The sequence below is a fragment of the Scomber japonicus genome, chromosome 5, assembly GCF_027409825.1.
Source record: "Scomber japonicus isolate fScoJap1 chromosome 5, fScoJap1.pri, whole genome shotgun sequence".
Lineage (NCBI taxonomy): Eukaryota > Metazoa > Chordata > Actinopteri > Scombriformes > Scombridae > Scomber > Scomber japonicus.
In genome coordinates, this window is record NC_070582.1 from 19056188 (window position 1) to 19067861 (window position 11674).

Below are 11674 nucleotides of genomic sequence, written 5' to 3' on the forward strand. Positions count from 1 at the left end.
ATTGAACTAACTCTATTAGTGTTTTCCTCTTTTTAATGGATGCTGAATTCTGGCAGCTCTAGAAAACACACACACACACACACACACACACACACACACACACACACACTGGCATAATGTTAGCTGGCGGGGCATTAGTGGGCACAAACGTGCAAGTGACATGTGACTGCCTGGCGACAAACACAGCAACACAAATAAATGAACACAAAAAATGTGCCAAAAGTCACTTTCCTGCTGTACACCTGCATGCACACATGCAGTACGTGCATTTATCTTTATCTCTATCTCATACATTCTCTCATACACACACAGATACATGGCTAAAAAGCCACCTGTAGTGAGGGTTAGAACACAGTTGTCTCTGGAGAAAAAGCTACTTGGCGCAAAGGAGCCTCCCAAAACAAGGAAATGTAGGCCACTGAACTGCTTGCCATTCTCCATGTAGCACAACAAATACAGGTGGACTGTAGCTGCTCTGTCACACACCAATGAACTAATAAAAGTGTGTGCATGTGTCAAAGACATGACATTTAAGTCTGTGCTTTCGGGTTGAACATTTGTCACAAAGAGCACAAAAAGCCAGCTTTAATGAGATTCACTGTCAAGATTGTGATGTTTAAGGTCGTGTAACGCTACAGCAGCCAGAGGACAACTCTGCTTTTTAATGACACATTTCACACTGATGTTTATTTATGTTTAATCAGATAAACTACACCTCTCACATGCATGGATCATTTTATGTTTTTATTGACGTAACTGCTGTATATTTGATAAGATTCAGTCTGATTTACTCCTGCCACAAAGAGGAGCATGAAATACGTTTATTCTTCATTTATTTTATAGTAATCAGCCCTGTATGATGGCAGTATGAGTTGAGGTGCATATTTCTTTGTAATTCAGTGCTTTCTTTTGCGACCTCTCTCTCACCCTTTCCCTCTCTCCCTCTCTCATGTGTGCTGATTGTGTGAAAGTCCAGGTTGTGGACCTGTGGAGAGTCTGAGAGCAAAAGGAGCTTCTCCAACATTCCTCCCATGTTAGAGCTCAGCATGTGGTTCTTCACAGGGGAACTGCACACACACACACACACACACACACACACACACACACACACACACACACACATACATGCACGCACGCACTCACTCAAGCACGCAAGCACATACATACACACAGCTTCCTGTCGTAACTCCTCACAACTACTTTGTGCAAAGGAAACTTTTTGTCCCTATCAGAGCCCCACCATTTAACTACTAGTAATTGTTACTGGCTCTATTTGTTATTTTCCTCTCCTCTTCCTCTCTCTATGTTTCCTAAATTACAAGAATATTGTGTTACATCCATCAGTGTTAAATCACACTGAGATCTTCTCTCCTCTTTCCCACCAGCCAGGCATATTTTGTGCAAACCTGATGCACCCCGACCTACTCAGACCTTCTTAAAGCTCCTTTTTCTTAATAAAAAGAAAATGCATCTTACAGTATCGCTGCATTACATCATCTGACTGCCTATTTGAGAACAACATTTCACAGTGCAATGCACAAAAATGATATGCTGCATAACATGTATGTATATATAAATATATATCACATGGTATGATATATCAGTAGTTCATTATTGTTTCAAAACTTTGTCAATTTATTGAAGCAACTCTTGATTTCACCTTTATCTTTCACACTCTTCAAATATCCAACTTAACTAACTGTAACACTTCAACTATAGGATTGAAAGGATAAATTACAGAAATCATTCACATCCACAAATGTCACAATTTCCAAAGTGCTGTCTGTCGGTTGTGGGAGCATGTTATTGTCGTCTGCATTAATAAATCTGTGGCTTGTTTGCTGCTCGGTCCCCCAGTGTGCACATGTGTCCTTGTCCAAAATCCCACTAAATCACCCTCACCTCTGCTCTGCCTCACCTCCTGCTGTTGAGAGGAATCACCTCATTTTGCTGTTGGGCCTTTTCTCACATTAATGACTGTCAGGAGACCTTTAATGTCCTCCATTGTGATTCTCTGTTAGGGCTACAACTAATGATTATTTTCATTGGCCTACTGATGAACCTGCTCATTGTGTTTCTGGTATATCAATCAGTGATTAAATCTCCCTATATCACAAAGTCAAGGTAATGTCTTCAAATATCTTGTTTACTCTAACAGTCTTAAACTCTCCAAACAGATAGAAAATGTACAGTGATACAAGAAATGCAGCAATTCCTCCAACTGAAGAAGCTTGAGCCAATGTTTGGCAGTTTTACTGAAGAATACATTATCTTTTAGTTTTTCTTTGTTATGTTTTGTGCAGTTCATCAAGTGGTTATTTAGGCACTAACTATGATATTCATCACAAAAAATGGCAAGCAAGTGAAATAAAAGCTGTTTGGCAGATTTGGAGGTTTTCATTCCCAGAATTGGAGATTGAAGTAGTGTCTAAAAAACATTTGTAATTTTTGGCTGTATAAACATTTTTGCTTGACTTTTATAGTGATTAAGTGATGAGATATCAGAGCCAAAATATAAGATAAGGCCTGCTGCATGAATACGGAAGTGGCACCACTGGGGCACATTAGGCCACTTAAGAACAATAAAATTACCATTAGGCACAACAATAAGACTTTATTGTCCCAGATGGACATTTGCCTTGGACACAGAGTGCAAATTTCCACTGGAGAGTGACATGTAAATCCACTAGAAGTGTCTGTGGGTTAAAATATCATTATGCATCTTAACATTTTGTTGGAAATATTAAAAAAAAAAAAAATCTACCGACACAGATTAAAGCATTTTCTGCTACTTAAGGACATGATTTAGTGAGTGTATTACGCGAGCATGATAACAACGACTTTAACGAAAGTGTTCAAGTTTGTTTGGTTTTCTAAATTTCCACCTTCAAATAGATCTGTTCCAGCAGTGTGTTGATGCTACCTGTGTCTGTGACTGGGGCTCTGCGGAGTTAAAGCTCGGGACTGGATCTCCAGAGGTAGGAGGCCGAGTAGAAGGCACAGCCACGCCGGGAGCAGTGCGCACATGACGTCGCAGTGGAGACGCACTGTCCGGGGGAGACGGATCTCAGAAGACCAAAGTAGGCTACTGTAAGTATTATAATGTAAATAATCAAGAGAAAAAACTTGGTAAAAATCCAGAGGAAAAAAATCGAATCTGAAGTTATTTCTAACAAGTAAACTGTCCCGTGTAGGTGAGAGACACTGACAGCATCCTCAGTCTCTGGTGTGGTTTCTGTTGCATCCTCTGCACTCTGACCCTCTCCTCTTGCTCCAAAAGAAATCCGAAAGAAAATAAAGACGTGAAAACCCAGGAGCTCATTGGTCGCTCAGACTGGGAGCTACTGAAGACCTGAGCTTTCTCATTTATAAAGCCTGATTGAGGGAAGAGGAGGAGGAGGAGAAGGAGGAGCAGGAGGAGGAGGAGGAAGCCTTATTATCTGTCCTACAACAATCTAACCTCTAATGAACCCCACAACCCAATTAAATCTCAGGAGTTCCAGTCTTCTCATATAAGTTACAGAGGTGTAGCAGCTTTATGTATTTATTTATTTATTTTAATACGTGAGGTCAAGGTGACCTTTGAGATGTTTATTATTGGATTTAGTTTCTTTTAACACAGGCACTTCTATTTGTGTCCAGGGTGAGCTTGACCCACTTAGCTCAGCAATTGCTGAACCCAACACAATCAAAGTCAAATGTTAGTGAGACTTTGAAATATGTGTGTGGTTGTGGAAAATTGATTGCAGACTGATAAAATAAAATCATCCAATAAATAATTAGCTCACTGCCAGACTCTGCTGATAAGAGATGAAGTGTGGTTCCTTGTTTCGGGCACTGATGGCTATTACCTAACACAGAAAATCACATGTTGTATCTGGACTACACATATAGTGAAAGCTTAGTCTGTCCGTGTGTCCTCTTTAATAGTTCTGCCTCAGTTAAAGGACATGTTCTGGTGACATTTGTAAAATAAACTGTAAAAACTGGCATTTATCTTTACTATCAGCAGATTCAATTTCAATAAAATAAACAGAAAATTGGGCCTCACTTTCACATCTTTTTACTTGTTTGGAATTAAAAACATACTATAAATCTCATTTACAGATTTTCTGTTTCTTTTTCAGTATTTTACACCATGATCTATTTAACCAGGTTTATTTTCTTTTAACCAGATTAACTTGTGTTATATTTTTCAGTTTATTATAAAAAGGTCACTGTTGCTGTGAATTTATGCACTGCACATTATGTATTATGCACACTACTAGTTTCCAACCTGGAGTCACAATCTCTCAAAGGATCGTAAGATGAAGAAATAAACAATATTTTTTCTTCCACATATAATTATTCATTCTTACTCTGTTTGTTCCTACTTTCATTTTTTCGGTGTTGTTTTACCTCTTTTGGGCTCTAAATATTCAAATTAAACAGCCTACGTTGGAAATTAGTGTTTACTTGAGATGCTCGCAGCTCACAGAAATATGTAGCCTATAACACAGAGGCCGGTGAGTTACTTTTTGCTTAGTATATGGATCACAGGCCAAGAAACCAAAGCTGTAACCTGCTGTGGTCTTTGCAGCAAATGTATTTGACATGGAGCAGTGATATCAATGTGTATGTGTGTGCAGAGTAGACAAGTGAATACAGTACCAACGAAGTAGATGTTATAGTTTCCCTTTATTTATGAATGTCCACATAAGAAGGCTTGGCGTGACTGTGAGGAAAAAGAGAGCTAGTGTGGTTCTGCATTGGTTGTTCTCCTCATTTTCCCTGCATAAGAACATCTTTTCTTTTGTGTGTGTGTGTGTGTGTGTGTGTGTGTGAAGGAGGAGACACAGATGAGGAGCTCAGAGTCTGAACCTGATTAAAAGAATGCTCTGTATGTGGTGGTGGCTTCAGACCTTAATTAAAGGGCTGACTGCGTGTCTGCGTCTGTCTGTGACTCAGCAGTTTGTAGTATTACCTTCTAAGCTCAGTTTCCAATACCGTGAGCCTCAACTCAGTCCAACATGTGCATTAGCTCATCTATCACAAGAACAGTGTGTGTGTGTGTGTGTGTGTGTGCGTGTGTGTGTGTGTGTGTGTGTGTGTGTCTCTGTGTGTGTCTCTGTGTGTGTGTGTGTCCACACTATCCAGACTTATCCCCTCTCCCTCTGATCTCTTTGCAGCCAAAGATGCTTTGGCTCTGGAAAAGCTGAGTTTCAATTTAAGTCTTCATTTTGTCCAATCTGCTGGACACCTCAGGCTGAAATCAGAGAGGAAATTAGATGTCTGGACACATTCACAACCTGAAGTATAAAGGGAGCAATGTCTAGCTTTACTTAACAACACATATTACACTATATTTCACCTGCTGTAGACACCACCTCTTTTTTTCTAGACATCCAGGAAAAAAAGTCCAGATATAAAAAGCATGTCTTGTGAGAAAAGTCTTGGATTTCCAAAGACACATTATGTTAAGATACATCAAGAACATATTAAAAGTCTGAAAAACTTAGATGGGATTGTATTCATGTTGTAAGCACGTGAAATGAGTGCAGCAGTGGGGATGAGGAGGGTTTTAGTGAGAGTGCACTTTGCAAAGGACCCTTCACACACAAGACATATTTACATGTATGAGGAGGAATAGCACAGGTATAAACAACACATCTGCCAGAGAAACTGCTTTGTGTTGGTGTTTTTAGTAGATCAGTCATTTATGTGATGGATGAGCAGTTGTATTACTTATGGTACCTTTGAATTAGTCTCCCAGTTCTGTTGACTTCCTCTTCAAAGATCTTCTTTAGAGGATGAATATTGTCATCTCTCTCAGGCTGGGCAACATAGATCTCACATTTCAGATAGTTTGAATAAAATTGATAATTGCTTCATCATACAATACAGTGAGAAAAAACCAGGCACCAGCTATACAGACCTATCTTCATTTGAATATGGTGGCATTTTGATGCCTCTGTGTGGTGAAGTTTGGGATTGCATTTTCTGCACAACTGAAATAGAAGTCACTATACGATCCTGTGATCATTAATTCTTCCATCATACATATTCACATTTTATGCTGTTCAGGGTTTCTGGGTGAGGGCTTTAATCTTTGAAAAAACAAACAAACAAAAAATCCTAATATATGATTCATTTTGTTGTTGCAATGTTTGAAAAGCACTCACTCCCACAGAAAGGGAAACTACTATCTATGTATCTGCTGTTGTTCCTATGCTGATCAACTGACAGTAATACTGAGTGAGCTCATGGTCTCAGTTTCACTTTGCTCTCAGTCCTGGATTTTCTTTTCAGCTTCATGACTGACAAGAAAAAGCTCACAAAAGCGGGTCGTTTCTCTTGTCAGATTGCTCACAGTGCTGTCATACAAAACTATGCTTGCTCTCAAATTTCACCCCTTCACAACTGCATTCATACTTAAATTCTCACTATAACTGGAGTGTCTGTTGTTGTAGGAAAGGATATTAATCATATTTTGGTTATTGGACACTTTGCTGTAGATTATTATTTGTATCCATGGGGATGTGAGATTGACCTGGTTGGGACTTTGCTAAAATGAGTGTCTGAATCCAGCAGCTTTGGAACTGTTTCCATGATCACTAATGCAACCCAGAAGAACTTACTTAAACGCAGATGGAGTAAGAGTGAAGATTGAGTGTTTTCCCCAAAGATGTGCAGCAAAGTCTTTTTTTTTTGAATAGCAGCACACATCTATTGGTTTGGCCCTGCTCCAGCACTTTGAATGGTTTCATTTAAAATCCAATATGCTGCAGCCGACAGAACAACCCACAGACTTCAGTGTGGCTGACGATGCAGATAAAAACATGATGCATGCTCTGTTCCTGTTGTGGCAGCAGGCGGTGCTGCTCCCAAACCAATGAGCTGCAGACATGCTGATGAAACAACAGTCACTTCAGGATCAAGACAAAAAATAGAAACTGGACTACCAAATCCAGCTTGCCTGGGTGTAGATACCTAATTACATTAGTTCAAATAAAATGTGTGCTGATAAATTAGAGACTTGATCAAAACCTACCTATCACTAGACATATGGAAGGATATCAGCTCATTTATATTATGAAATGGAAAACAAGACGTTCATCATGTTACTCAATTAAGCGTTTTAAACACCAATCAGAACTCTTGTTTCTTTTCATTTCCTTTGGGATTTAGGGCTCATGGGGTGTGGGAGATCAGTATTGCAAAACTGTTTAATTTTTTTTTATAAGCAACTATTGTAAATGATTTATGACTAACAATAAATGTGCTTCATATTCACAATAATCATATTAGAAAGAGTTTTAATGGTTACGGTAATGGTAACTTTCAATAATACCTCAAATACACATTATTTCTATTGAGAAAGTTTAAAACCCTTCTTTTTTAAATTAACAATATACACAAAACTGTCACAAATGTTTATTGCAGAGTACAGATTCATACACAACAAAAGACAAGCTGAGCAGTTCCATACAAATGAAGAATATACAATTCAGTCTCCACAATGTAATCACATTTTGGCGTCAACACATCATGTTATGGGTTCTGCAACAATTCAGCATGCAGTGATGGCACATTTAATTTATATTTACATTGGGAAAATACACCACAGGACCATTCATTGTTTTTGTTTTTTATTAAGTGTATGTGGAAGACTTTGACCTAAAAGATCTTGACCATATCAAGATAGAAAAATGCACCATAATGTTAAAATACACAAACATGCAACAATACAGTTTCACACAATATCACAATAACTGATGTCTGCTCTATACAACAAGAGTCACATAGTGTTGTGTGGTCTGATTCACTGCTTCTTAAAGCAGAACAGATTCATTCATACTCCCACATGCTGTTCATAAACAGTATTTTCTTTTACAACTTCCAGACCTTTTTTTTTGGAAAGAAAAAAAAAAATCATACTGTGAAGTAAAGTTTTGCCAAGAGAAGTGAGAGTCACTGAAAAGCTTTTTAATCAGCTATAACGAGTAAATAAGTGTGTGATAAAAAAAAATATATATGAGAATGGTGTTCAATACATGTATTTCTCTTTAAGTTGCTCCTTGCTGTCCCAGAGCGGTGATGAGGTCCTGCAGCGGCTCTATATCTTCTGGCTCCAGAAGTGCATGCTGCCGGCAGAAGAGCGTGAGGTGTGTGAAGAGTGTATTAAGGTGTGGGTGCAGACCCATAGCGAGTGTCTCTCTGTAGTGACACCAGTAAATGTGAGCCAGAGTCCTGAATAACAGCAAAAACACCTTCTGTACCAGAAAGACGAAGCCTGTTGGAAACACTGCACCTGGAAAGAAAGAAGAGAGCTTAACACAGAAACTGGAATGTGATGCAGAACAATGTAACACAGATGATACATTAATCACTTTTACCTGTTTTGGTGGGGAACACGTCTTCATCAGTCAATAGATCCTGAATGTATGACATGGCGTAGTCAAAGTAAAGTGGGGCGGAGCACTTCAGCTTCCTGCCCTGTTCGTCAGTCCAGACATAAACTCTAAAAAAACAAAGAAACAAAAGAACAATATTTCTCTTTTATAATTAGTTAAATTGTCTGTAATAACCTTTCAGAGTGTTTTTGTAGTGGAAACACACATTAAGTACAGACATGTGACCAGAAGATGATGACCATTAAAGGGTCAGTTCACCCAAGTCACAACAAAATGTCAAGGATTTGAGATCTCGGCTGATCCTAGACTCAAAGTTAGTCTCTAAATGTTTCGCTGACTACACTGATCTTTCCACAAGTCACCATATAAGGATGTGTTTAATCTAATTAACCCTTCAAGTTTTTTATTTTGTTATTGTTATTATATATATACTATAATTATTTGGTTTGTTCTCTTTTTTATGTGGTCATACTATTGTCTATAATATTGTGAAATGTTAAATTTTTTTAGGTGGAGGCTTTAAATAAGCCCATTTGGGTTTCTGCCTCTCCCTGCACTCTGTCATTTTATGTGTACATTTTCACAAACTAAACTAAACTAACAAACTAAAACAAGGTATGTGCTGCATTTACTGCTCAGTTAACTCACGTGTTGCCTGGTCCACATGCAGTCGGGCAGGTGCTGGGAGTGCAGAACTCAGACAGTGCACTGGAGAACAGGTTTATGTGCTTGAAAAACGCCACGGCTGGAGGAAATCAATAGGAAGAGAAATTACATCTTGCTTATCTTCTTAGTGTATGTGTGTTTGTTTATGCAGATGTTGTGTGCAGCTGGAGGATGAGGAACAGGAAAGAGGGGAAGCAAACATTAACAACTCTTCTGTGTCCAAAGGGGTTTACTCACTGTTGCTGGCGAGCCACTCTGCCTTGTCAACGCCAGGCGGCAGCGCTGTGAGGGCGAATATGTCTGTGTGTGTGACCCGCTGGCACACGAACTGTTGCTGGAGATACGGACGCTCTTCCAGATTATTGTTGTTAATTCCCCTTGCGAGGACAGTGCAGAGTTAATGAACCAGAAGCAGAAAGAGCAAGACAAATATTGCTGTGTAAAACAATTGATAGGTCAGCGGATTAATTACTCCTGCTGCAGCCAGTAGATAAGGTTTTATACTCTCTCATCTGTCTGTCTTACCCTCTCTGGCTGGCACATGCAAACACATACATACACTGCTGCAACTACAGGCCTGAGTGTCCAATAAACCAGCAGTTAGTGTAATGAAGGCAGTCGATTCAGAGGCCGGAGTAATTACTGTTAATGAAGCAAACAATCCTGCAGTGGACTAACATTATGCAAGATAATGCACACTGAGAGCTGCTAGCTTTACCAAAACTCTCTTTCCAACATTAGTACATACTTACTGATAAGCTACAGGTAATGCTTTATAATCAGTAGCACAGGACTGGTAGCTTGGGATCTCGTGATAGCTTTGAAGTGTGAGTACAGGAACTGAATGATGTGTATTGGAAAGTCAAACAAGCATAATTTGACTTTATGCAAAGAAGGGAGGTCACATTTAGCAGATACTGTAGTGCAGTGTGACGAGGAGGTGTTGTCCTCTACTTGTGTCTGCCCACCAGCTAGCTAGACGCTTGTGAAGACAGTGCTTTGGATTAAAGTGAGTCAGTGGAATCATGCAGCTGCCACGCTCAGTTTTTACATGTCTACGCAGCAGCTGAGAGTTTACTCACTGTGACCTTGCCTGCTGTGATAAGAGAAACACTGTGCTCTCTGTGAGGTTTCACTCCCACCCGTAGATGTAGATATATGTGTGTGTGTGTGTGTGAGGAATGGGTCGGGTGAATTAGTTTAATGGTTTAAACAGCATGTCTTTGTCTAAAGTAAAGGTCAGCAGAGGTAGAGAGGGAGGGATATTGACAGAGAAGAATGTAAACATTAGTCCAAAAGGTACAGTAGAGCAGAAGTACTCTAATATCCACAGGAACTTCTTTTGTTAACATCCTGTATAGGCCGTTCTGTTCCAGTTGCATGGCGTTAACTCTATTACTGCCTCTTGGCTACCAGTTGTCAGCACACAAACTCAAAGAACCCGGAGCTACTTGTGATGGTGTATTTGTGTGTAAACATACTCCTCTGTGACCCTGCTCTATCCCTTCTGGCTGTCTGTTTACCTTTGCTTCTGCCGTGAGGGTGAAATAAACAGTCCTCTCAGCCAGCTGGCTCTGACAGATTCATCCCAATGCAGGAATTTCCTCAGTAACTGTCCTAAAACGCATTCACACATCTGCCCTCAACGTCTCATTTTTAAACTGCTTTTCAACATGTGTTCCCGCTGTTAGAGGAATCCACCTTCATTGATGCCATCAGACAAATATGTAACACACACACACACACACACTTATCTGGAGAACATTCCTCAGTAAACCATGTGCAGCCAACTTTTTAGTCCTTGTTTCCGACACATAACCAATGCGTCTTTTTTCCATTACACTGATCTTAAAAATTCAGGAGTTTATAAATACTGAAAAATGGAATAGCAAACGCCAGAAACTAAAACTTTTGCTCCACGTAGAAAACTGAAACATGAGCATAAGCGGAAGCCTGATGAAGAGAGTTAAGAGAGGGAAAAGAAGTATCACTTACAGTTTTTCATTGTTGATGTCAGAGGGGTGCAGAGCTGTGCCGTCTGTCTTTGTCGCTGAGGGGTAACTATGGCAACCCCCCATGGCGTAGAGCTAAGAGCAGAGCTGTTGGTCGTGCCAGCCCCACTTTTCCATCCCAAACATACTAACACACGCACGTCTCTGCACTACAGGCAGAATATGGCGACCAGTGCCTCAACACAAACATCTTTCAGCTCACACGAGGAGACGTACAGCTGACAATATTCCCCCCCCCTTTTTTTTTTTTTTCCTTTGGACAAGTTTTCCAAAACAAACAAAGTATTCCAGGAGTTGAGGATTGTCTCCAGCTGTCTGCCTCTCCTTGCGCTCTAGTGATCCAGTGTCAGTGTGTATATGTCTCCTTTGTCTAGAGTCCCACACCCCACAGGCTCCTCCTCTCTCCCAGTTCCAAGTGGACAGGCAGGTTTCTCCACAACCCATTTAAAAATACAAAGCACAACTCCTCCTCTTCCCCTTTTCCATCCACTTCTCATTGCGTACACTTCTCCATGTGTATGCGTTCCAGGAAGAAAGAGAAAGAGAGCAGGCAGGTGTGCAGATGACAAAGTAAAGGTGGTCTTGCACTGTGTACGTAGAAAG

General features: G+C 40.0%; 1 protein-coding gene across 1 annotated transcript; it reads right to left on the minus strand.

Moving 5' to 3' along the window:
* Positions 1-7288: 7288 nt before the first annotated feature.
* Positions 7289-11511, minus strand: LOC128358756 (MOB kinase activator 2). Its single transcript, XM_053319138.1, has 5 exons — positions 11055-11511; positions 9297-9436; positions 9042-9138; positions 8376-8500; positions 7289-8290 (listed from the first exon to the last, which is right to left on the minus strand). Exons 1-5 carry the CDS (start codon positions 11135-11137, stop codon positions 8046-8048), a joined length of 690 nt encoding a protein of 229 aa, XP_053175113.1. The 5' UTR covers positions 11138-11511; the 3' UTR covers positions 7289-8045.
* Positions 11512-11674: the final 163 nt, after the last annotated feature.